Source organism: Ambystoma mexicanum, chromosome 1p (genome assembly GCF_040938575.1).
Source record: "Ambystoma mexicanum isolate Mex_15411 chromosome 1p, UKY_AmexF1_1, whole genome shotgun sequence".
NCBI lineage: Eukaryota > Metazoa > Chordata > Amphibia > Caudata > Ambystomatidae > Ambystoma > Ambystoma mexicanum.
The window spans coordinates 1,452,458,025-1,452,484,346 of record NC_090921.1 but is presented as its reverse complement, the minus strand read 5'-3'; the positions used below and the strand labels follow the sequence as shown (position 1 = coordinate 1,452,484,346).

The window sequence follows — 26,322 nt, the reverse complement described above, 5'->3', positions numbered from 1 at the left end:
CACAGCGATAGACATTATCGCCTCTCTCCAAAACAAAAAAGCCAAAAACATCAAACACTCCAAAACTTGGTTCTCATCGGGATCTGCACATCAAAAAACACCAAGCATTCAACAAATGGCAAAGCTCACCCACTGCTGCCTCACTATCCCTGTACAAATCTATAGACACACAATAAAAAAATGCCATTATTACAGCCAAATCCACCTCATACAATGAGAGAATCGCCAATGCCAGCTCCGAATCAAAAGAACTCTTCACCATTTGCAAAGAACTATCCACACCAGTCACCAAGACCAAATAGATCGTCAAAGATTAAATGTGGTGCCACACCATACAGTCCGCCCTTCTGAAAGCAAATAGAGCTCCTGCAGAAGAAAATTCTCGACCACCACAAAAATCTCACTCAGCACCTCAAAGCAGCCTCCCACGTTGAGACTGAAACAGAGGCTATTAAAGACCCAATCACACCTTGCAAATTCAGAGAAATCTCACAACTAGAAGTAATAGAAATTGTGAACAAAATCAAGCCCTCCAATTGTAAAGGCGACGCCTGCCCCGCCAAATTATTCAAAGACTGTGCAGAAACACTTGCACCATTCCTAAAGTCTTTTATCAATGCCTCTTTCAACTCTAACTCAGTCCCAGACAGCCTAAAAGAAGCATGAGTGCGCACACTTCTCAAAAAACCAACCCTAGACCCAGAAAACGCCAACAACTACAGACCCATCACCACTGTCCCCTTCCTTCTCAAGATCCTGGATTAAGTGGGACACGGAACTGAGTCCACCCTACTCGATCTCAAAATACAACTCAGCGACATCATGGAAAAAGGTAAACTGGTACTCCTGCTCCTGTTGGACCTGTCCACTGCCTTTGACCTCGTCAACCACGACATCCTAGTCTTGCAACTGAAAAACGAAGCCCACTTCTCTCCCCAAGCCATCGCCTGCGTTACCTCCTTTCTCAAGGGTCGACTCATGAACGTTTTCTCAGACTCTGCATGCGCCACCCCGACTACCATCCACTGTGGAGTCCCACATGGCTCATGTACAGCTCCTACACTGTACAATATATTCACCCTCTCTCTCTTCAATGATCTTGATAGTCGCGACATAGCTTACACCAACTATGCTGACGATACCCAAGTCCTGCTCCGACTCACAGGCATCTATGAACAAGACGCTGCGGCGCTAACCAAGATCTACACAGCCATCCAAACTTGGATGGCAGCCAACGGCCTCTCTTTAAACGGAGACAAAACAGAGATCCTCATAATAGGCACCAAGGAAACCTTAAACAAACTCCTACCTCAATACAAAACCTTCTATATTGACAACTCCACCATCACTGTCTCCTCATCAGTAAAAACCTTAGGAGGATGGCTTGACTCTACGATGTTAATGTCACGCCAGGTCAACGCCATAGCTTCCTCTGCCACACTCGCCACTAAGGTAATCAATGCGGTTAAACCGTTCCTCTTAAACAAAAACTGCCTATCAATAGCCAGAGCCACAGTAGGCACTAAACTGGACTACTGCAATGCCCTACTCCTGGGCACCTCTGCCAAAAATATAAACAAAATGCAAATCACACAGAACAATGCATTGAGAGCTGCATTGAGTATCCCCAAAAGGAAACACATCTCGCAGGCCAGGAAAGAGGCCCATTGGCTACTAGTAAAAGATTGCATCCTTTTCAAAACCATGGCCATCACACATAGATGCCTATCCTATGACACCCCTCCTTACTTATCCGAGATGATCTCCCATAACTCATCCAAGAGACCCACTAGATCCCATCTGACCAACCAGATCTATGTACCCACATTCAAAAGAAGCAAAGCGGGCGGGTCCTGCTTCCAACACTTAGCACCAAAAAGCTGGCACGCTCTACCCACTGCATTAAGAAACGAAAAATCATACACCACATTCCGCAAACAGCTGAAAACTCTTCTGTTCAACTAACCTGTATCTTTACCTTTCCAATACATATGTACTGTAATAATGTATTGAATGTACTTACCTGCTGTAGTGTATTCCTGTACCAATTAATGTGTTGTATGTATTTACCTGCTGTAACATATTCCTGTACCAAGTGAGCATACTGTAAATGCGCCACGATGCCCACGGCAGATGTGCGCTATACAAATTCAAATAAATAAAAAAAATATATTGTTACATAAAAACGGGCCCTGATATACGACCCTTCCTTCTCCACGTTGGCCACAAACACCCCCCCCATCCAGTGGGCTAGGCCGTTCACCGCCAAACGTGAAGATTCGTGCTTTACGTTTCTGTAACTTTGGTGGGTCATCCATGGCATCATAGTGTCCCCGCGCCATGATATTGACAGATGCCCCTGTGTCGACCAACAGCGGGACTGTGGACTTGTTCACCTTTACTAGACACTGTGGCTGTCTCCTGTTCTTGGGCCGCAGAGCGCTGACACTCAAAATGAAGAAGACATTTTCCTCCTCTTCCTCGTCGTCGTTCTACTGAGGGTCTTCACCTTGATCAACTTGTGCAACGTTGGGCGGGCGCTCTTGTTTGAAAAACCCCACTCTCACTGTCCCCCTTGGGACCACCACCGGCCTCAGAGCCCTGTATTTCCAGGCATAATGATCTGACCCCTCGCATCGGCCACATGACTTCCCTTGTGCTGGACATACAGCAGGGTGTGGGAGATCATACCCACATTTCATGCATGGCAAGAGTCCATCACTCTTGTGCCACAATCTCATTGACTGCCGCTTGGACGTCTCGCCCCTCTGCCTCCTTGGCCACGGCCTATTGCGCACACTTCCACCTTCCCCGGGTGCACAGCCGCCTCCATTCGAGATGCCCTCACCTCAGATACCTCCTGGAAGCATCCAGGTTCCAATATGCGAGGCAGCGTGATCCCGGGTTCACGCACAATCTGCCTGCGCAGCTTGCCGGACGACCACCCATGAATCAACTGGTTTCGAATCATTGTGTCCACATTGTTCGAAGCACATGGCAGAGCCATTCGGCGCAACCTGTCGTAGAAGTTGCCCAACGACCTGTCATCCTTCTGGCGGGCGGTGCACATAATGAACCGCTCATAGTCAGCATTGGGCAGTGGTATAAAGTACTCCCATAGTGCATTCTTGGCTGCATCATAAGTGGCGTTGGCAGGCTGCAGAGACTGAAATACTTCATGCACTGCCGGACCTGCGGAATACAAAAGCGTCGCCACCTTGCTGTTATTGTTGGTTTCTCCTGTGGCCCTGAAGTACATGTCTAGTCTGTATATCCACATCCTCCACCTCGGACCCAGACTCGATGGGGCATCCGAGATGTCAAATTCAGGCATTGGTGTCAGTGCCCCCTGCTGTCTCATCACCAGCGGTGCTTGGGTAACAGGAAGCGATGCCATACCCTGGTCATTATCCTTCATTGCAGCGAGCGCACAGGCACCCAACACGAAGGCAACTGGGGCCGCAACTCACTGTTGTGCACTGGTCCACTCCTTTGTTGAAAGCTGCACTCAGATAATGAGTGTGACGATGTTGATCAGGCACTGCTACCTTAATCTTCTGATGATCTCCTCCCCAGCATACAAACAGCCAAAATGCCCTCCCAGGCACCTCTTGGAAATGTCCAAAATTGTGAAAATGGGGCACCAGGCATGCACCTAGAAAACCCCAGTGCAAGAAAGTTCAGGGCAGGTAAGAATTGCACAAATGGGACTTCCTTGCCACGCCAGTGGCTCCAGAAATTGAGTTGGGTGGGCCTAGGGGAGAGGGAGAAAAGAGATGGTAGACCTCCCCCAGCTCCTCAACTCACACTCGATGTGAAAAAGTGTTTAAAAACATCTCAAGCATGAAGATTGCACAGCATCAGCTGCTCCCCGTCAGGGAATCCAAAACTTATGTTCAGATGGGTGCACCGGCACTTTGAATCAGAGCTGCAACCCTTCCGAACATGTGCTCAAAAAGGCGACCAGACCACATGGAAACCACCGTCTCCGTGGCATTCGCGATCAGCGAAAACAAAAAAAAGAAATCGCTGGGCCTCACCACCTGTGCCCGGGTTTACTAGTGTCCTGCTTTCGGGTTTACTAGTGTCCCGCTTTGTCGCCACTGCTGTAATTGGTCCAGTCAAATCCAGCTGCCCTCGTGAGCCCCCTACCTCACACATAGTCACATGCACACGTGTGTTAGGTCTGGGCTCCCTGGTAACTATGTCCCGCCTCCTTTATTTATTCTGCATGTGGCGGAGTGCAACGTCACTCCGCCGTGCGCTTATGCCCTTAAAGGGGCAGCACATCACCAGGGTCTTAATATATATTATAGGGGATCTGCTGCTGCCCTATTTTGAAGATAAAACTGATTTGGATTGACTTTCGAAATAAATTGTCAGATATGGGCCTCTACAAACTGGACATATTGGAGACAATGGCCCTCATTACGACCCTGGCGGAGAGGGTTTACGCCAGCGTAAATCATGGCGTACCCTTCCGCCTTACTACGAGATTCCGTAGCGCCATGGAGCCTTTTACGCCTGATTTTTCTGGGCGGAAAAATCCATGGCGCTACGGGACCTTGTTGTTAATTACGCCACCGTAATTTACGGTGGCGTAATTAACTCCTTCCCCACTCCCATTATACCCTATGGGGCAAAAATGGGAATGGGGAAGGGCAAAATGGGGATTGGGGATTTACCGCCCCGCCAAGGTCGGAATGGGGCGGTAAATCCGCCAACCCCCATGGCGGTGCTGGCATCTTTCCGCCATGCTCCATGGTGCAAATTGCACCATGATCTCCGCCAGGGTCGTAATGAGGGCCAATGTGTTGAGCGTTTCAAAAGTTATTAAGAAAACAAAAAGCTGTTTTCATGCTACCCCCATTCATTATCCCATAGAGATCAAGTTGGACACTGTAAATCTGTCAAGTAGTTTTTAAAGAATTCAACGGAGAAGGGGTGTCCACGGTCCAAACAAATGTCATTATCTGTCATCGTGCATTGCAGCAGTGTCTCAATCTGAGAAATGACTACAGCAATCCCTCAAGAGGCCGAAAAAGAAAAGAGCTCTAAACGTGATTTGATAGGAGGAAAAGGGTAGTTCCATATTAGGAAAGAGGGGGAAGGGGTAAGAAGACTGACTACACGTGTAGTTGAAGAGTTTGGAGACTGCTGGAGAGGTCATTTTGTGGCAGAATGTTTTTACCACAGGAATCCTAGTGGACTCCTGTGGGATTCATGTGGAAATGTTACAAGGTGCGTACAGAAAATAAAATGTGTCACAGGAACCTGTGAGTGAATGCGAATAATAGGAGAGAGTCACAGAGGATTTACACATAGTAGGGCAGATGGGGGTTCTGAGAAAGGATGAGCGAAGCAAATCATGCACACGAGGAGTATCAGTGGGGATGGACAAGTCATTTAAATGTTGAGTGTTTTTCCATTTCTGCTGTCATCTTGAAACAATGCATTTGCTGTGGGATGGATTATATGGAATTATTACTTTAGAAAAACAAGGCTGTATCCAGTAACACTCGTATGTTACCACAGGACATTGCCAGAAAAGAAACAAAAAAAGGTAACACTTCCCAGACTTTTACCCTAATGGCCGAAAGGTACTGCAAGCAACCACAGCCAAAGTGGCCTAATCGGCACAAGGTGGTACAGGATAAGGGCTCCAATGTCGCAGGGTCCAGTGGTCGAAGTGGGCGGGAGCAGCTGGGAGCGGTGTTCCTCTACTTTTTTAATGACATTTGTTCCTATGCTTTTATCTTAAAAATAAATCGTTCTGGAATGGTTTTGTTTTCAAATAAAAATGTAGGAAGAAGTTGACACTTGCACTTTCAGTGCAGTGCACTGAATGTTCCCTTAAACAGCATGTGCCTGGGGTTAGGAGTTTGTATTGTGCATGCAAGGGGGTGTGACGAAGAGGTTTGTAGGGCAGGGGGGCAGGCTAGTAGGGAAGCGTCCACTACTTCTTTTCGTACATTTCGACCACTGCTACTAACGGGACACTGGCCACGGCGAAAGGCAATGTACAGTGAGTGTACTATGGTGCAAAGTGGCATTGGGAATGGCCGAATTCCACAAATTTGGGCAAAGAGGGCCATGCTCTTTTACCTGAATTGGTACAGTGGGGCTAGTGGCTACGGCCTATGGGGCATTGTTATTTACTACTGCAAGGGTCGTTTATAGCATTAAAAAACCTGACATTCTGTGAAAAAACGTTAGTTTAAAAAAATATATTTTTATTGGTTTTTAAAACAACACAAAGTAACAGTAACACTATCCCCCTTCTTCCCCTTCCCTCCCCCGGTACATTCAGTCAGAAACATTCCCCCCATATTCTAAGTTTCCAGCAGCATTTCAGTTGGATGCATTCCTGTAGTGGTCATTGTGCCACGATGTGTAGACTACTGGCGACTGGTAGGCAGAGTCCAATAGCCGGTCATGTGGGGTTACCACAATGTCCATTAAGTCTTTCCTCGGGTTGATTTGATGGGGGTATGTGCCATCCGAGCATACTCCCACCATTCCCTGAGAGGGATGGCTGGTTAGCAGCAGGTACTATCCTTCATGCTGGCTCTGTCGGGGTGCATCCTGTGGCGACGGAGGTTCCTCATTTTCGCTACTGGGTTGATTGATCAAGTATAGTGTGTACGCATCCCACATTTGTCTATCCCCCCCACTGGTTGCCCTGCAATACAAAATGTCCTTTGACCATTGGGCAACCATCAGGCATTGTCTCCCTCCCCACATCATTGGCACCCTCTGTTTAGCCAGTATCAAAATAAGACCCACCAGTTTCCTCATACTCTTGGGTACTGGCTTGGTATAGCCCAACAGAGCCATCACTGGATCAGGCGTCATCTCATGTCCCGTGGTACACCCAATCACCTCAAAGACTTGTTCCCAGAACGTTCTGATTGCTCCGCATTCCGATGCTGCATGGAGAAAGCCTGTTGCATGCTGTCCACATCTAGCGCATCTCCAGTGGTTTTGCGGAAAGATTTCCCTCATTCGGGCAAAAGTGTAGTATTATTGATGTAAATATTTAAAATGAATCAGTTTGAATCTGGTGCAGATGGCTCCCTTCCTGGTCATCACGCAGCAGTATCCTCACACTGTGTATGGTATTTCTCTCCCCAGTGCCCGTTCCCAGACCACCTTCGGGTTGGCTATGCTTTTGGGTCTAGCAGCCAACGTTTTTGCATATAAAACGGACGTCACTCAGCTTCCCAAGGTCCCCTACACCATACTATCCTGTGTGTTCATGATCTGTGGTTGGTTGGCGAAAGAAGGGAATAGTCGCTGTGTAAGGTTATTCGTTGCCTGTAGTATAAAAAAACGTCTAGTGCTCACAGTGCCCCCCTTTTCTTTTAACTGTTCCATCGTTATAAACATCCCATTGGGGAATAGTTGGCCAAATGTAGCCACTCCCAGTCTTTTCATCAGGGATACAAATCCTTTCTCACTGGACAGGGGGACATCTGGAATGTGGATGACCGGAAGCTCAGGCGAAAAGAGTATATCACCCCCTGGTTTTACGCTCTGCATGTTAGATCTACCATATGTCTATTCCTGTGTGGTCGGTTTGGGGCGGTAAGAATTATTGATCTTGGCATTGCCAGAGCCGCTAGTGCTCTCTCGATCTCTACATGCTGCCTATCGCTATTCGCCCCATACCAGTATAAGAGGAACCCGGCCTGTGCCACCTGGTAGTATAGTTCAAATTCTGGTAGCGCTAGGCCTCCCGTCCGTACAGGTGCCGTGAGTTTGCCCCAGGATATTCTAGCTAATTTTCCTGCCCAAATGAACTGTCACAGCCGACCTCAATTCTCGTAAGGATCTGGCTGCTACTGTCGTAGGTGCGTTCAGGAATATACAAAGAAAGCTAGCGTGTATGGTCATCTTAACCACCGATATCCTGCCATAGAGGTTGAGTGGCAGGGAGTTCTATCTAAGCATTGCCGTTTTAGCTATTTCTAGGGTGTTTACGTAGTTGCTACGGTATACAGTTTCCTCGTCCCTGGCTATGCTGATCCCTAGATAGCGAGTTTGTACTAGATCCCATTGGAACCCCCAGTTATCCTGGAACTGTTTCACTATGCCTGTTAGAGGTAATATGGTAAATTTACTGGCATTCACCTTAAGGCCTGATAGGTCACTGTATTTCTGAGCTTCCAGCATAATTGGGTCTAGGTTGTTGTCGGGATCTCGTATAAATAGCACCAGGTCGTCAGCGTATAACGACATCACAACTCTGTGGCTGTGAAGCCAAATCCCTCTGTGTATATGTATTTCCCTTATCTGTTCAGTGAGCTGTTTGATCGCCAGGGCTAACAGCAGGGGAGACAATGTGTTCTTCGCTCAAGTAATATCTGTCGTGTCATCTGTCCATTTACTCGGACTTTTGCCAACTGATCTTTATATAGTAAAGAAATTATGGAGATAAACAGTTCCCCTAATCGACGTAGGATCGTTAACATGAATGGCCAATCGACTGAGTCGAACGGTTTGGTAGCATCAAGCAAGGCTGCCACCGCGGGTTCATCTCGCGCTAGTGCCGCCATTAGGCCAAACGTTCTCCACAGCCTATACTACGTTGATCATCCCAGGATGAATCCTGCTTGATTCGCTCTAACCATTGTTGACATTAGCGGTGAAAGCATCTTGGCCAATATCTTGTTGTCGAGGTTTATGAGCGATATTGGGTGGTAGGATGAGCAGGCTTCGGCAGTACCACCACCACTGCTTCTCTAAGGGAATCTGGTAAGTGACCCAGATCCATGGCCTTTTGGTGTACCTGCAGCAGGTAGGGTGCTAATTTGTCGATGTAATATTTATAAAATTCAGCTGTGAACCCATCTGGGCCAGGGGATTTCCCCGACGGCAGGGCTTTGATCGCTTCTGTAACCACCGTCAGTGTCAGCGGTCGGTTCAGTCACTCCCGCTGCTCATCCGTGCAACAGTATAGTCCCACCTGGTTCTGCCTGGGCAGCGTGTGTTTGGGCAGAATACAGGTGCGTATATAATCTTTGAAACTCCCAGACTATTTTGAGGTCTTTTGAACTGGTCTTCCCCATTCTCATCGGCTATTGCAACTATCCTGCCCTCCTGGCCTCTCATCCTGGTCGCCCCTCATTCCCTTCAGATCACACACTTAAACCCCTCCCACAGAGTTCCCAGTGAGTCCACAGACCCCTCGTCAATTTCGAAATATGAGTCTATTGCTGCTGTCAGCCCTTCTCTGAAAACTGTGTCTGTGAGTGCTTTGCTTTTAAACCTCCAGGGAAGCCTCGCCCCTTCATGTCCGACTAGGGTAATAGTTAATAGGACTGGGGGCATGATCCGACAGTGTTCGAGCTAATTTGTCCACGCCAGTGGTTTGGCCCAGGGTTGTTTAGGATATCAGAAAGAAATCTAACCTTGATGCTGAATTATGAGTGGCGGAGTGATGCGTGAATTGGTGTGTCTCCGGGTTCCTTACCCTCCACACATCTTCTATCCCCCATACTAAGAGCATACCTTGAAGCTTGCTGGTCCCTTTGGTGGTCGGGCGTAAGGTCCAACCGAGGCGGTCTCGGGTGGGATCTAATACCGCATTGAAGTCTTCTGCCCATATTATTTCCCCTTCGGGTATGTCCCCCAGCTGTCTCCCAAAACCTCCAGGGAGGCCTCGCCCCTCGGTGTCCGACTAGGGTAATAGTTAATAGGACGGGGGCATGATCCAACAGTGTTCGAGCTAATATGTCCACGCCGGCGGTTTGGCCCAGGGTTGTTTGGGATATCAGAAAGAAGTCTAACCTTGATGCTGAATTATGAGGGCATAGTGATGCGTGAATTGGCGTGTCTCCGGGTTCCTTACCCTCTACACATCTTCTATAACCCATAATAAGAGCATACCTTGGAGCTTGCTGGTCCTTTTGGTGTTTGGGTGTATGGTCCTTCCCGTGCTGTCTCAGGTGGGATCTAATACCACATTGAAGTCTCCTGCCCATATTATTTCCCCTTTGTGTATGTCCCCCAGCTGTCTCTCAGTCCACCTCCAGAGATTCTGTTGTATCTTGATTGGGGCCTTAATATCTAACCAGGGTACCCTTTCTTCCCTGGATGATACCTTGAACCATTAGTGCTCTGCCCTCCTGGTCCTTCAGGACCCTTGTTAGCCAAAATCCCACTGAATTGTGTATTAGAATGCACACCCCTCTTGCATATGAGGAGAAATACCTGTGGCAACATCAGCTCGTCCCGTATTTGGCCTCTGATTCCGCCGTCAAGTGAGTTTCCTGTAGGAGGGCAACTCCCACCAGATGAGGTCTCATGTATTGCAAGACTTTCCGGCTCTTAGAAGGGCAGTTGAGCCCTCTTACATTCCATGTTAGAAGTTTAAGTATTGCCATGATAGGTCTGTGTAATCCGTTCTCGCTTCGGCAGGAAGACTATTCATGGCAATGACGACACCATACTCTGTGGTGTGCGTGTGAGCCGCTCCCATCTGTTCATGTGTTCCCTTCCACCTGTGCCGGTGACTCCCCTCCCTACCTCTCCTACCGACAGCTCCAACTCGTCAGTAGGGTTGTCACGGTTTTGGTTTTATGGCGGTATGATAACCTTCTTGCCAAATGATGGTATATCATGGTTATCGCAGTATAGCAGGTGGAGTTAACTAATCTTAACAAATATTTTCTTGAAGGTCATAAATTGTCAGCATTTTGAAACTTGTCTATGCACATTTTCAGCTGATCCTTCAGGAATCTAAGGTGGCTGCAGATTTGGTCTTTCATGGCACTCACTCGTTGATCGCTTTGAATGAAAGAGTGCCTAGTGTAAGTGTTAAAATGCACATTTTGAGCAATGATCTTGCTGCTCAGTCACAGGTCAAAATTCCGCCTCGACCTGCATTATTTTGGAACCACACGGCATGGGCATCATGGCCCCTTGCTCTGATCAGTCATAAAAGTTTGTTTTGATAACGCTTTATGCTATTAAAGGGAGAAAAGTCACTCATGTGAGGTCTAAAAGCTCATGTCATTGTGTTTCTTTTGTCAAAATGTCATAACCAACACGCACTCACCAAAAGGTTGCATATTGATCAAATCACTGTAGCTTGTTTACCATCTGCCTGGTGTATTCTAAAGGTCTGAAGTTGGAGTCAACACTGGCCATGTAATCCTAACAGAACAGCGTTGCAATATATGTTCATTTACCTTCTTAAAGATAGTGGCACAAAAACTTAGAAAGTGACAAAGTTAAAATACATCTCGGCGCAAATATGGCCTAGCCCACAATATCACCACAGCCCCATCATTACCATTTTCCCCAGGTCTGAGCGCATTAGGTCCATTGTCATGTGAGTTGAGATGGATGAATGCTTTCATGGTGGTGTCACAAATTGAGGATAGACCTGAGAAATATCTCACCCCCATTGCTCTGGATACTTCAAATTGAAAGTAGAATCTGTCCTGCCTGCTTGAGTCCAGTACCATATGCAGAAGGCAGGTGAAGGATCAAGCTAAGCAACAACTCTAGTGCCAATGTGTAAATCTACACAGAGGACAGTGCGGGGGCGGCAGGCAGTTTGAACACTAACACAAAGCACTGATAGGCCCAGTGTTCATACAGTCTACAGAGCTAACTTTTTTGTGGACATGCATCAGAAGGGCATCTAGTTCACCCCCCTTTGAATTCTGTGATGTGTAGTTCCCCATCTTTCAAATTGGTGGGAAAACTACAAATCGGCTGATCTTTAACCCAACTCTACTGATCACAGAGAAAGAGCGGTCCCAGCATCAAAGCTGCATTTACCGATGTGGCCTCACTTTCCCTATGCTCTTGTCTGCCAAACGCCACATCCTACGGTGCAAGATCCAGAATGCGCAGCACTTTCAATACTGCAGCCTTTCCAAATCAGATTGAAAAGCTCACTTAATAGCTGCAGGCCCTAAAACGGTATACCGGTATAAACAACGTGATGGTTATTATAGTTCCATTAAGCTGTTCACGGGATCTATAACGGTATACCATTATACCGTTACACCCCTACTCGTCAGTGATATACCTCCCTTCGCTTCCCGCTCCCGACCCCTCTCATCCCAGTCACTCCCACTCCCCCCATCCCCCGCTGAATACCCCAACATTCTAGCTCCCCAACATCCCAAAACCTTTGTATTACTTAGCTTCCGCTTGAGGGGCAGCTAGTAGACCGACCCCCCATTGCACTCTATGTGTGTGCTGTTTCCAGAGCTTGAAGTTAGATTTATCCCTTGCTTATTATCATGCTACCTTAGTGTTTCCGGTACACCCATGCGCTGCTTCAGATATTGTTCTCCAGTGAACATGGGACTCTTGGCAGCATATCAAGAAAGGATACAGCTTCATCTGGGATTTGGAAAAAGATAGTTCTTCCCTCGTGTTTGACCCTTAGTTTGGCCGGGAACATCATGGCGTATTTTATGCCTTTCACCCACAGTCATTTCTTGATGGCGATAAATGTTCTCCTCGACGCCTCTAGCTTGTCTGAGAAATCTGGAAAAAGCCTAATCGTATCTCCCTTGTAGTAGACTGTTCCCCTTTCCCTTGCTTTCCGGAGAGCTGTGTCCTTGTCTCGATAGTTCCACAGGCGAGCTATCAGTGGGTGGGGCAGTGCACCTGGTTTCCTTCCATAAAGTATTCTGTGCGCCCTCTCAACGATGCATAGTGGTGAGAACTCCTCAGGGCCCAGCACCTCTCGCAGTATCCCTTCCACCAGGGCCTCCATGTTCCTCTGGTCACATGATTCGGACAGACCATCAATTCTAATATTATTCCATCTTGACCTCGACTCCAGGTCCACCTGCTTCTCAGTGAGCTCCTTAAGGGCCCTCTTCACCTCTGTCATTTCTCTGGAAACAGGTCACGTCTTGAAACACTTGTGTATAGGCGCGTTATAAATGCCATATCATAACAGAAGCCGATTCGTCTTCTATTCTTGACACCCTGCCTTCCGCCTCATCCAATCACTCCCCATGTTTGTCAAAGCGGACCTGGCTTAGTGAAGCGTGGAGAAGAAGTAGAAGGATTAACGTTATTTTAACAAAATCACTTTGTGCCGCGGAAGTTCCTTTTGTGATGTTCTTGCTGTTCTAAAGGCACGCATGCATCATGCTGCTTCAAGGTTATAACGCCATGCAAGAGGTTAGAATTACACATTTTTAATAACGTGGCATTTCAGTCACTTGGAAATGTGCAAAGGTTAGACACACGTGCTTGATTTCCGTGTGTGCCAATGAATCCATTTTGAAAGAGCACTCAGTTTAATCTGCAAAAAGAAAATAAATCCCATTTCAGAATTCATCAGATCCTTAAGCAGCATCAGGAAACTAATTTTGAAACCCTTAACCCATGTCTCCATGGACTGATGAGGACTGCAACACAAAAGGGGGGCAGCAACACGGGGGGCAGCGACACAGCGTGCACAGGCAAGTATCATAAACATTTGCTTTTTCTCTAAGTGCCGACGCACCCTTTGTGCTGTGGGCACTGTGCACTGCCTGAGTTTGTGGATGGAGGCAGCTTTGTGTGGCATCGGCAGCATATCAACGAGGATGCCATGTGGATTCCCAGTTGCCGGTATTTGCATTGGAAGGCAACACAAAACAATGGCACAAGCTTCTTGTCACTCGGATAGACGTTTCCAACACACATCTCTTCCTATTCTGCACATTTACATAGACTTCCAAACCCCAGACCCAAAAGTTACACCTTGGACGTTCCAGTGTAAATTTGAAGCATCTTCACATTCACAGGGGTTTTGGGGACAATTGTGATCCACCTTGCAGGTCAGAGTGTCCAGCTTCCCACCCAGTGATTGTATGCCTTATTGCAGTTGTGTGAACATGGTCTTGATGTCCTGGAACGCTGCCGCCGGGTCCGGGATGAGCATCACAGACTGTGGCTCTTGTGAGTCCTCCATTGTTCTGGTGTTCTTTGTCTGTGGAGCAGTTTCAAGTTAAGTTTCGCCTGTTACTTTCATCCCTTACTGGATTTGGACATGTTGTTGGATCTGGACCTGAGGGTGATTTGGTGCCCCATTTGGGTCAGGATTCAGTTCTGTTAATTTCCTCCACAACTGTACAGTAAGTCAGGGAGTATGATCACGTCTGCTTTCTGGGCCCCCTTTCCGGTTCGTTGTTGCAATGGCTAACTGGGATCTGCCATCCGAGGTGCTGTGCAATTATTCCCTCCATGCTGTCTAGTTGATGGGTTCCTTACGTTTGAGTTTCCCCGTGAACTGCGGGGGTTGGGCCGGTCGGGTTAGTTGGTTTTAGTGTGCCTCCGCGGGTGGGGACTCTTCGGACCTGCGTGGCCTCCAGCAGCTTCGCTATCCAGTCTTCGCTTGGGTTACCACCTTGGGTTCCGCTTCCCTCCCCGGTCCTCTCTAGGGACTTTCTAACCCCTTTGATTCTTGTATGCCGCTGGTGTTGTGGATAGTGGTTTGTTTATTTCTGTGAGGCCTGTGGTGATATGTCTATTGTTCCATATGCCCTCTGCAACTTTCACCATCTGTGTTGGTCCCTCTTTGGCCCCCGGGTAATGCCTGTTTGTGTGGAGCAGACCCCCTCCTGCGGTTCAGCCCGGTGGGCGGCGGTGTTGACTCGGCCCAGCGCTGTTCAGCTGCCTTGTATAATTCAGGGTTCCACCTCACTCTCCCCCTTGCTACACCGCTCGTATGCAGAATGTGTATTGCTGGAGGGGGCCCCAATTGTATCGTACCGCCTGTCGGGCTGACTAGGCGTCCATTAGGGCATTTGAGGTTTATCAGCAGTTCCTGCTCCGCCTGTTTAGAGTGGTGTCAGCACACCACCTCTCCGCTCTCATTCGTGTCAGCCGGGGTGGCAGTGATGCAGGTTGCTCCCCGGTGGGCAGTGTCGACTGGTCCCTGCTGGTACCCACAGGATACCCACAGTACCCACAGGATCACTGGTGTTCCTCCCGGGGTCCTCCCGGGGTCCGTACAGCAGATCTGCCAGGTTATCGCATGGCTCCTTTGGTGAGGCAACATTGCGTGATGCTCCTCTGGAGTGGTCCGGTGAGGTGCTGGCCTGCCGTGTCACGTCATTGCTCTCCACCTCAGTCTGCAGCTTAGCAAGAGTTGCTAGACTGGAAACCTTACAAATATAGGACCAGAAAGTGCAGGTGCTGTAGAGCTTCAAGGGGCCCGCTGCCATCTTGGTCAGGCTCGCTAGTGCCCCCCCCCCCGAAAAAAACCTTAGTTGAGACACATTTTAGCATTTTAGGTGAACCAAGTTAATTCAACAAACCTCTGAAATTCAGATGATGTTTGGAGTGACGACAAGCTAAACTTGGAGCGTTGACATTATAGCGGACGTCATGTATGACATCAAGGAACAGCCTCAAGGTTGTCATTGCTCCCAACAGAAGCCACATTTTGTAGATTGTGTTGCATTGAATTTGTTCGCCTTAACTTTCTATATAGTTGCGGTGCAAAGCATAAAGCTTACATTAGATCATGTATGCTTGATCAAGAATCTTGATAAAAAACAATCCATCAAGTCACACTATATATCACAGAATAACATTGCTGCAATCCAGAAACATTACAGTGGACTGGAATATCGATGGTAAAAGGTCAATCAAAAAGTGGTAACTGCAGAACTGATCAGCTGGCGGGAGCTCACTTGTGTGCCCATCATAACAATATCCCCATTAAAAATACCAAGAAGGAAAGATTGATACATGGACTGGTGCCTCACATCACAGCATCTATCGCTCACAACTCTTCTCTTTTCAACTGATCATCTAGCACCATCCTCAGTCTCTGTCCCTTGCACACCCAGTCCATCCTCATGCTTCTGCTTCTTCTCCCTCCGTGCACTGTCCCACCATTGAAACACCCCCTGACCTCAAGAACACCACCAATATATTTACTCTCATGTAATCCCTCCAACTCATCGCCTACACTTGGGCGACACTCCCAGACATTCCCATGAACATTCTTGTCCCCTTGGGTCCCCCAGCACGACCACTACTGTTTATATGCTTCCTGACATTTTCTAGTAAATTCTCCTCTTTGTTATCCTAATGGTCTGCTCTCTGCCCCCAGAGCTGCCTTTCACCCACCGTCACCAGGGAGACTGTGAGAGAAATGATATGACTGGGTCTCACTCGTCTCGTGTAGCCTGTAGAGAACCTGAACAATGCTCATGTTGTCAGCTCTTAGAGAGTGAGGTGAACCCCAAGAAATCTCATGTTGATGACTTACAGGAAGGATGAGAACCGAAATAATTTGTATGTGGGTGGCTCTCATCAGTTTTGAAAGGTAGCTCTCACCTAAACTACTGATTAGTTAAAATAACAGAAGCAGGCTAGGAGCATGGTTTAAGAATATAAGAATTGAAGCACAATCGCTAATGTCATTGTCATGATGTGACAGTTGTACGTCACGTACACCAGCAGTCAATCACTAGAGCTATCTGTTTCACCACCACAAGCTCCACTAACTGACCCCACTCCACTGTTTGGTGTGTAACTTGAAGCAGACAACAAATCATCATTGAAGCTGATTTATTCGCTATTGCTAGATGTCTTGTTATATTATTTCTGAAGGAAATGCTGGTTTGTTCAGTCTTCCAGCTTTCTCCTGGGGCAGAATAAAAAGCCACCATAGCACTAAATGCACACTCATACTGTACACTGGCAGGGTTCAGTTTAGGGATTCCATGACAACTCTCACCTGTGGTGCATGTCAATTGTGAAACAAGCTACTATTTTAGCTTTATCCGTCTGTAAAGTAGAGAACATGGGTGTCCCATCTCTCCTGACAACTTGCGCCTGGAATTGAGACAAGAGGCAAGGTGACTAAAGGGAAGAGTCCAAAGTGGAGAAAAGCCAGAAGGCATTAAAAAAAAACACACACATCTGGAATGAAGGAAACCGAACCAAAGTAGAGGAGAACAGCAGACAAAAGTGGTGCCATAGAAGGTAAAGTTGAATATTAGAGAAGAGGGAAGGGGGAAGAAGAAAGAAAATCTAGGATCTAAGTAATCACATCATCAAGAAATGAGGGATTGCAGGCTTTTGGATGTGTAATGTGACAAATGTGCAGGCACAAAGAACTTTGACACTCCACAGTGAAGGCCTCACAGACATTTATGCTTCAGAAGGCCAGACCTGTCCCCTCAAACCACAAGTGAAATCCTGATATTTTGGTCCAGATTGGTCTGTTCACCTTGCCTGACGAACCATGTTGGAATAGGCACTTACTGATCTAGCAAGAGAGCGTGCACAATTATCACCATGCCAGAACTGTCTCAGACTACGGGGAGGGCTTGGTAGAAGAAGGCATGGCACTCAAGGCCCCTAGACAAACAGAAGCGTCAGCACGTTGATGGCTTTCTACGGCCGGCGTGAAACACCACCATTTTTGATTTAATGGAATTAACAATTAGAGCATTCTTCATTGCATATTGGGCAAAAGCTTTTAGGAGGCATTGGATACCAATCTTAGAGTGGTCTAGCAACAAAATACCATCTGTATGTAACCCAGAACAACCTGCACCCCAGTACAGAAGCGGAGCCAAACACTACGTCGGCAAGTTCAATTCTCATTACTGACAAACAGATATCAAATAATAAGGGCACCAGCCCTGGTACAACCCATTAGATGTTTGAATAATAGAAGTACATTGCCCCTCTGATTTAATCTCACCCATAGTGTTGTATCTGACCAAAATAGACAATGAATTATTGGGTATACTCTACCTTCTTAATTTCGTCTAAAGCAAGTTTCTAGATTGATGGAAATTAAATAGATATCAGGAACCAACTTTTGCCAAACTGTCTGCTGCAGATGGTTGGTAATAAAGCCTGCTGTGGTGGTTCCGACCCCTTAGAGAAAACCAATTTGGTTGGGTTTCAGGATGCCTTTATTAACTGCAAGAGAGAAGAGTTCTGCAGAACTAGGAAAGCAAAGATGTTGGAGTCAGAGTCCACGAGGGCTATTGGCCTGTAATGAAGGGGACTATACTTGTCACCTCTTTGAAAAATTGGAACAATCGTGGCTGTATGTCAGGAGTGTGGAAAAGTTTGATGGAGCCGGGTCGATTTAAAAACACCATGTAACAAGACGACCCAGAAAGGTGGGTCGATCTTTAACACTTCATCACAAAGTCCACCTGGTCCTCTCGAGCAACTAAGCTTCTGAATAAGAGCTTCATTTTACCCATGTTTGAAATCAAAATCTCAGGATCCTGCCCCACCTTCTATTTTACATGTTTGTAAACTCAAGCTATAAAGCTCTGTGTGAAGTGTGTCACCCAGGAATCCTCCAAGACCAGACATTCGTGGTGTAATGATTTCTGTGGGGATTCTTTCTCATTTACAATCTGCCAACATTTCTTGTCCGATATTTTTCAAAATGGTGGACACATTTGTCTCCCCTGCTTTCTGCTGGTAATTTTTTATTCCTGGACTTCTTCTTTTCCTTCTTTACACCCAGTATGCATTCTGAGGGACTCAGCTTTAGATTTCTAAGGTTTCTAATTTTCCATCGCATCTCACTCTGTAGTTTCTGTATTTTGGGCAGATAGTTAACCCTTTTTGTAGTGGCACAAACGGCCCCGGTCTTAATACTCGCTATGACCTCCTGCAGTACACTATCAGACATGGCATATAGAGTTATAGGATTGCTTTCCTGCATAGTAGTGTCATACCCTGCATTAATAAATATCTTCATGAACGTACTCCGTTCCAGGTTAACCTGCTTTTTGTATTATTTACAGTAATTCTTGGTATCTTGCCTCATCTTTCATCCTGATACACACTTGGAAATCTGCCCCACAATAATGCATGATCACTCGGTCCACATTTAATAACACTGAATCGCTCACACTGTTGAAAAAGGCCCAGTGAAACAAAAATAAAGTCGATCATTAAGGCTTGCTTACCCCAATGCCAAGTGGTCCTGCCCTCTTAATCTCCATGCACGTCACCATTCAAGGGGACAAGATATCACTGTCTCATAAATAGCCCCCGCTATCTCTCCAGTCAAATAACCAAAACTCAGCCATCCAGACCTACCAGATCACCCTATCTGGGTCAGCTACCCATTCAAAGATTCAAAAGACAAAAAGCAGGAGGCTCTAGTTTCCCGGTTATCGCTGCTAACTCTTGGAACGCCATGCCCCCAGAGCTCTGGACTGACCCCTCTCTTTGGTCGTTCGGCAAAAAACTCAAAACCTGGCTCTTCAAACAAGACATCAAGAATAACCTCTAATCCCAGCCTGATCCACTCCAGCCCCATTAGACGTGCCAACCCAAAGCGTCCTAGAGACTACCGAACTACACATCTGTCACTACACGAACATCTGATGTGGGACCAAGATCCTGCCAATTCTGCGTGTAACTTGTTGCACTCGCATGTTGCATTTGACTAAGCCCGAAAGTATCTGGATTAACTAAAGAATTTCTTATATAGCGCGTTCACTCACCCAAAAGTCTCAGTGGATGTAACCAATTCCTTAAGCACCAAAGTATGCGTAAGCTTCAATGTAACTGGTTGTAACCAAACTCCTATTTATAAGATTAAGACTCAGTTGAAAGTAACTGGATGTAACCAATTCCTTAGGCACATAAGAATAAGTAAGCTAGAAAGTAACTGGATGTAACCATCTTCCTTTTGCTCAAGTCTGTTTGCTTTTGTCTGTAACCATATTCTTAAGCACAAGCGCCCAGATACCTCAGGGTTAGGTGCACTATATAAATGTAATACATAATAAATAAATAAAGGTTTCCCACCTTAAGTCCATTGCAACCCTGGCGTCGGATGAGCATGTTCCATCTGTGAGGCAGTCTGCATAAATCCCCTGCTATTAGCATGTGAAACGTGCTTTCATCAGTCTGGTTTTGCATTAGAATCATCTTTAGCCATTCAAGGATCACAACCTATAATAAAAGGTCGGATGTATGTGTGTCTTGTATGTTTGTGTGATACAGTCATCACCTGTTGACACCACTAGAGGGAGCTGTTGCCTTAAGATATATAGAGACAATGGGCCTCATTACGACCCAGGCGGTAAGTTACCGCCTGGGCCGTGACTTTACCACCATGGCGTAAACTACGTTTACGCCATGGTGGTTGGCGGATTTACCGCCCCATTCCAACCTTGGCGGGGCGGTAAATCCCCATTTACCCATTTACCCTTCCCCATTCCCATTTTGCCCGATAGGGCATAATGGGAGTGGGGAAGGCGTTAATTACGCCACCGTAAATTACGGTGGCGTAATTAACTCCATGGTCCCTTAGCGCCATGGATTTTAACACCTGCTAAAAGCAGGTGTTAAGTCCGCCATGGCGCTAAGGGACCTCGTACTCAGGCGGTAAGGGTCGACGCTGTTTACGCCGCCGTAAAACCCTTACCGCCTGAGTTGTAATGAGGCCCAATGCCAATTTGCATAGCTGCACCTGTTGTCATCGCTAAAGGTTGCCTTAGGATATATAGTGGTCATACTGTGTAAATGAAAAACCTGCAATTTGGCCCTTGTACAGGGGCTTTCACACTAGTAGGTTAATAATCCGACTAGAGCACACATGACATTCTGTTATAAGATGCACAAGCAGAATACAGAAGGGGTAAAGAGCAACTCTTGTTTTACAGCGACCAGCAATCTCCCTGGAGACCTACCAAGCAGATTTCCTAGAGCCCCCTGTTGACATACGACAAATCCATCGATGATACCCTCCTCTGTCAAAGAGGATTCCTGGATTTAAATGAATTCTATGTTGCCAAATTTTATAATGGCATTGACAGGTGAGGTGCTCGAAGCCTCGAGAGGTCCAACTAACAATGTTAAAACTCATTGTTTTGTGGCAAGCCTCTGCATCACCACTCATCTGAGGTTCTGTAACCCAATTCAGTTTCCCCTTTCCTTGTTATTTGACAGGTATTGAAGTCCACTACTCCCTGCACCTGGACTACATTCCAAATCCAAAAGCTCCCATTGTGCGTCACTATATCTACTTACATCAATATCCCTCAATCTTACGTCATCGATCTATGACAGCAAATGGTTTTGAACTACAATAGATGGGATATCTATCACATCCATATCCAAACTATTGTCCGATATGAACTCAAACACATGAAATGTCACTAGAAGTGATAATTCTTAATGCCGGAATATCATGCATTAGAGGCAGAACAGTATTTCTGATCATGATTAGATCTTCCTCATCGTGGAACACATTTTCCATTCTAAACCGATTACTCTTCTCCACATCTTTCACGGTGCTCCTCTGTTGACCCAATCTTTGTACTACTGACCCTTGAACTTTTGCCCCCCTATTTCCATCACTCACCCTGGAATCTCTTCTATGTTGATCTTGTAAGGGTTCTCCCCCCTGGGTGCACATATATGACCTTTAATTTTGGTGGAGAATTTTTAGACTTGATGGTTCGACAGTTGAGATAGCAAGGTCCTGCAGATATTTAGATTGAACAGTTATACCTCCTATGGGCAGAGCACCCACACTTTCACAATTCTTTTGAGAAGGCATATGTAGATAGATGCATTCAATCGTAGATGGTTCCGCTTGACAAGCTACTTCCCTGGCTCCCAGACTGTTGTCAATAGGTTACTTGTGGGAGACACTAATGCAAGTAATTTTGTACTCTTTTTCGTGAAAGTGGATGCCACTTTTGTGACCTTTATATTGTGGGCCGACAAGTACGTCCATGGTAATTCTCATACAAACATGGAGTGACTATCCCAAACAGGACTAACTTTGGAATCCTGCCTTCATGCAGAACAGAACAAACACATTACTTACCTTTGGAATGTGCATTTTATGTGATTTTGATGATACTTCAAAGACTTTTGACAAAAGAATAAATGAACAATATTCTCCTTTGAGAAATGATCTTGTGAGTGTTAAAGTCAGAAGGTGTACATTTTGAAAATGAAGATGTGTATATGTAATTGATGCTAGACAAATCAAAGTCCTTTCAGAGATAAATGTAATGAACTACTGAATGCATACACATGTTTGTATTTGTATTTTATTGTATTGTTTTTATTGATAATAGACATGTTCTTCCAATAAGAAACACTTTCCAATAGGTCACAATAGAGGTCAGTGCAGTTCTGTGATTCTGCGCTTCACTTGAGAGTAGTCATAGTAGACTATTGGCCAGATAGTAGCTGGGGTGCAGTAGAACATAGCATAGCAGGAGTAACCTTAAACAAACATTAATGTTTTGGGCTGATGGGGGAGGAGTGGGATCATGTGGGTTGGATAGTGAGACTAACTGTCTCACCATCCAACCCACAATTGCTCTTTCATTTGCAATGTGAACCTGTTAACTGTTGGCCCATATGTGGATCCCATTTAATTGTTTTGATAACAGCAATACCAAAGGGAACCGGTTCCTGCACGCAGAAATTAATTCTGTTTGTTTCCATAATCCTCTGCAGATGGTTGCCAATGTTACTGGTTGTGAAACAACTGATTCCGCTGCAATCGTGACATGCATGAAGCAGAAAACAGAGGAAGAGATCTTGAAACTGATCATCAGTGCGGTAGGTGGCACTCACTGAACATTGGACTGAGCACACAGAACTCACATACATTTCACAATATGTGGGTATGTGTGTGTGTATCAGTGGCAGAGTAGAGGACCTTATGCAAGAAGCATTGTACAATACTCAGTGTTACCTATTGATGCTGCTCACTTCTGAGCTCACTATTACTAATATGCTGCAGCAGGATGCATGCCTCTGGTTGTGATGTGTATGTCTAAAAGTTCACCGCCAAATGTTCCCAGGGTGAACGTAGGTATATTTCAATGATCCAATGTCTACCCTCTGTTCCACAAGTGTTGCAATATGTTTCATGGAAAACAAGCAAGCCGATGTGCCTATGACAAAGTGAAACATTTCCCAAAACAAACCGCAGGGTTCTTTATTTTCATCATATTTTGTTCTCCCAATGACATACAAATAAAAGCCTTTGATTCTATTATTTTGCTATTGGGAATGATCTCTTGATTTCTCACTAAGAAGCTCATCGTTCTTCGTGTTGCCTTTCCTAAAACACATCGGACACCCACCCTACACTTCAACGCAACACCTGCTAGTACTGCCCACTCCTGCTCACGACAACACCATCTGAACTCTATACCTCTTCCACCAACCCACCGCGTACCGCCCTCCAGCAACTCCTCACCCTTAGGGCAGACCTCATTAGTAGCAAACAAACCCAGCATGTCACCTCCACCCTCCCCTCAGGATACACAGAGCCCAAGTGCTAGCACCGCAACGCCATACAAACCTGCTGAAATATACTTCCGATCTGCACTCACCAAGGCTTCAGGATTTTCACCTTGCCTCTCCCTCTCCTCCCACTAATTACCCCTTCCCCACTTCTCATACAGAACTCAGGGCAAAGGTTGTGCTGTATAAGGCCACGTTACATTGGTCAAAAATGCACCAAATTCTTTGTATTTTGTAGTTGACAATTATATATATTTGCATAATGAATATATTTATTTGAAACTTATTTATGGTGGTTAATTCGCTCAAATGCAACCTTTTCGCCCCAGAGTATTGTTGTTATCTTGTAGGACACTGCTATTTTTAAACAACATTCATAACTCAAGACAGACAGCGTTCAAGGATGCAGACAATTGCAAAGATATTTCACTCGTACTAGGAATCATCACTGTGGTATAGTTTGGCACCCTGTTGGTTGGAACATTGGGGTATGTTTAGAAAACACCTACAACGTTATGGGAGGACTGTCTTGCTTAAGTTGAAAATGCTATGTTTAAATAGCAGTGACCTTTAGGATAAAGACGATTTCTTTACTTTAAAAACCTGCATTTGAGCGAATTGTCCTACACACAATGCATTGCGCATGTTTGTCTGAACTGTGGGTACACTTCCAGTGCTGGCTACTGGGCAGGGCAGTGGCATGTGTGACTTAGTGAAATGGCTTGTTCTACTTACACATTCCAAGTGGAAGAGTTTTCTTCGAGTTTTAATAAACCCACCATAACTTTGCGATATACACATTACCACCACAGCATGACATACCAGAATGTTTATTTCTGAGGCGGTGCTGATCCGTTATATACCCACTAAATCCAATTCCCTAGTGTATAGCTGTGTCATGCATACCTGCACCAAAACACCTCTAGATTTGCACCCCAGGCGGCTCAATTTGAGATTGAATGGGAGTGGCTGCTTCGTCTGAACTAGGTGATGAACCTCTGAATATACACCTAGTGCCTACACACAGGTGGAGGGTGAAACTGTGTTCGACCACTTATATATTCTTCTGAAGCATCTCGTTCCTCCATTTTATACAAACAACAAAGCAGTAGTGACTTAATTTGCGGTTAAATGGACATTGTTCGGGAGTGGGTTGGTGCCTTGCCATTTTGGTTGTCCCTGTTTCTCTTGCTCATGTCTATATGTATCTGAAAGTATTGCACACACTAACCTGAAGCCATCAGGTCTGCTTGGGCCAGTGGGCCTTGTAAGCTTCTGTGCTGGCCTATAATACTGTATTCCGTTATGCGAACATGTACTCATCATCAGCACAGGGAGAGTATTCTCAATAATTCCCCTGAAATCCAGTCCCTATTTGTTTCCCAGAGTAAAGCAGAGGACAAAGATCCTCAATTATCAAAAATCCAACAAAACAAATATACAAGTGCGTGCAATACTACAAGATCTAATGGAAAAACCCACAATTACATCTAACTGTTCTCAGGATATAAACACAGTTGGTCTAGAGATGCACTTACATTAGTTCTATCTCTGACCGCCCAAAAAGAGTACAAAAGTAAATATGTAGACCAAACACAGTATGGTGTACAAGCAAAGCAGGGTTATAGGCACGCTCAGTAAACCCACCACCAGTACATATCGTGTCTAGGAATAGCTTACTTTATAGAAATATGTGTCATTTTCTGTCATTAGCAAAATGTTACTTAATATGATAGCGAGGCAAGAGACTTCTCCCAGGAAAGCATGTTGGCAGAATGCAGCCATATAATTGTCTTTTCGCTGTGCCATTGCTGACTGGTCTGCCTCCTAACAGACCTGGGTTGTGTAGAACCTGTACAGCCAGGTCCTGCTTCCTATGGAGTCCAGAGGGAATGCTCATAAGTATAAGACCCCTCCATGGCCATGGCGTGTGAGGTGGAGCAGCCATGTGGGCTGAGTGCCACCTGCTCAGTAGTCCTTGGCCCAAGGATGGTACCTGTTGGAGACCCTAGCTTACTTCACCTCACCCTACGCATATGGAAGGACCTCGTCACATGCCATATATATGTGGCTATATCCCTTTAAGTAACCCAGTGATGAAAAAGATGCGAATGTTTTCTCCAACCCATCTGGAGAAACCTAGTTGTGATACCCAACACCCAAAGGCAGCACTTTATCACTCCTTTTGTATCAATGTCTGTGAGGATACACTCAGACATCCAGCAGATTTCGTGCAGAATGTGTGTAGTGCAAGTTGTAGGCAGCCATGATGGGCAGAGCAATAGCTTGCCACATGAACAGAAGAGAGTAAGCAGGTATTCTGAAGGCATAACAATGGCCACATAGGGGAATCCTAAGCAATAGCTTGCCACAAGAACAGAAGAGGGTAAGCAGTGATTTTGAATGCATTGCAGTGGCCACTTAGTGAGATCCAATTGAGCTTACCTGACCACAATCAAAGGGACATGCCTGATCTTCATAATTCCTAGCAGGCATCTTCCTCGTACCCAGTCCTCATTACTCTCTGTTGCCTCTTCTTCGTCCCAGTACTGTCAATTATCACATATGAATAAGGAGTTGACTCACAATAGCCCATGAAGGCTGGGGAAGGGTTGGGTTTTTCATCAGTAGGGAAAAGGAGATATCATATCTCACCCAAGGGCATCCCACTCCTAGTCCCCAAGGACTCTACACCCATGTGAACTTCCCTTACCTGTGCACCCCCAGGGTCAGGATCCAAAAGCGAAGACCTTTCTCTGGCCACCTGCACGGAGGATCCAGGGGGAATAGGAGTGAGAATAGCATTAGGTTTCTCACATACCCTTCCCCAGTGCGGGTTGGACAGAGGTGCTTCACATGGAAATTGAAAGAGAATGTCCACATTACCTTGCTCTCGACCTTTCGGGTGCTCCACTGTGAAACAGTATGGCTGCAGGTCCAAGAACCACTGCATTACTCGAGGATTGTGCTCTTTGTTCTGCCAATCCAAACTAAAGGAGAGTGATCTGTTATTAAGTGAAATAGTATTTTAGGTGAAGTATGGCCCATTTTATCGCTGGTGCCTCT

The 26,322-nt window shown here is 46.0% G+C and overlaps 1 protein-coding gene across 1 annotated transcript in view; it reads left to right on the top strand.

Annotated features, from left to right (window-relative positions):
* The window catches only part of LOC138455172 (fatty acyl-CoA hydrolase precursor, medium chain-like), a 419,018-nt gene that overhangs the window by 211,316 nt on the left and 181,380 nt on the right, over positions 1-26,322 (top strand). Inside the window, exon 7 of the mRNA XM_069607090.1 lies at positions 22,459-22,563. Within this exon, the coding sequence (XP_069463191.1) occupies positions 22,459-22,563 (105 nt within the window). The remainder of the gene's footprint in view (positions 1-22,458; positions 22,564-26,322) is intronic.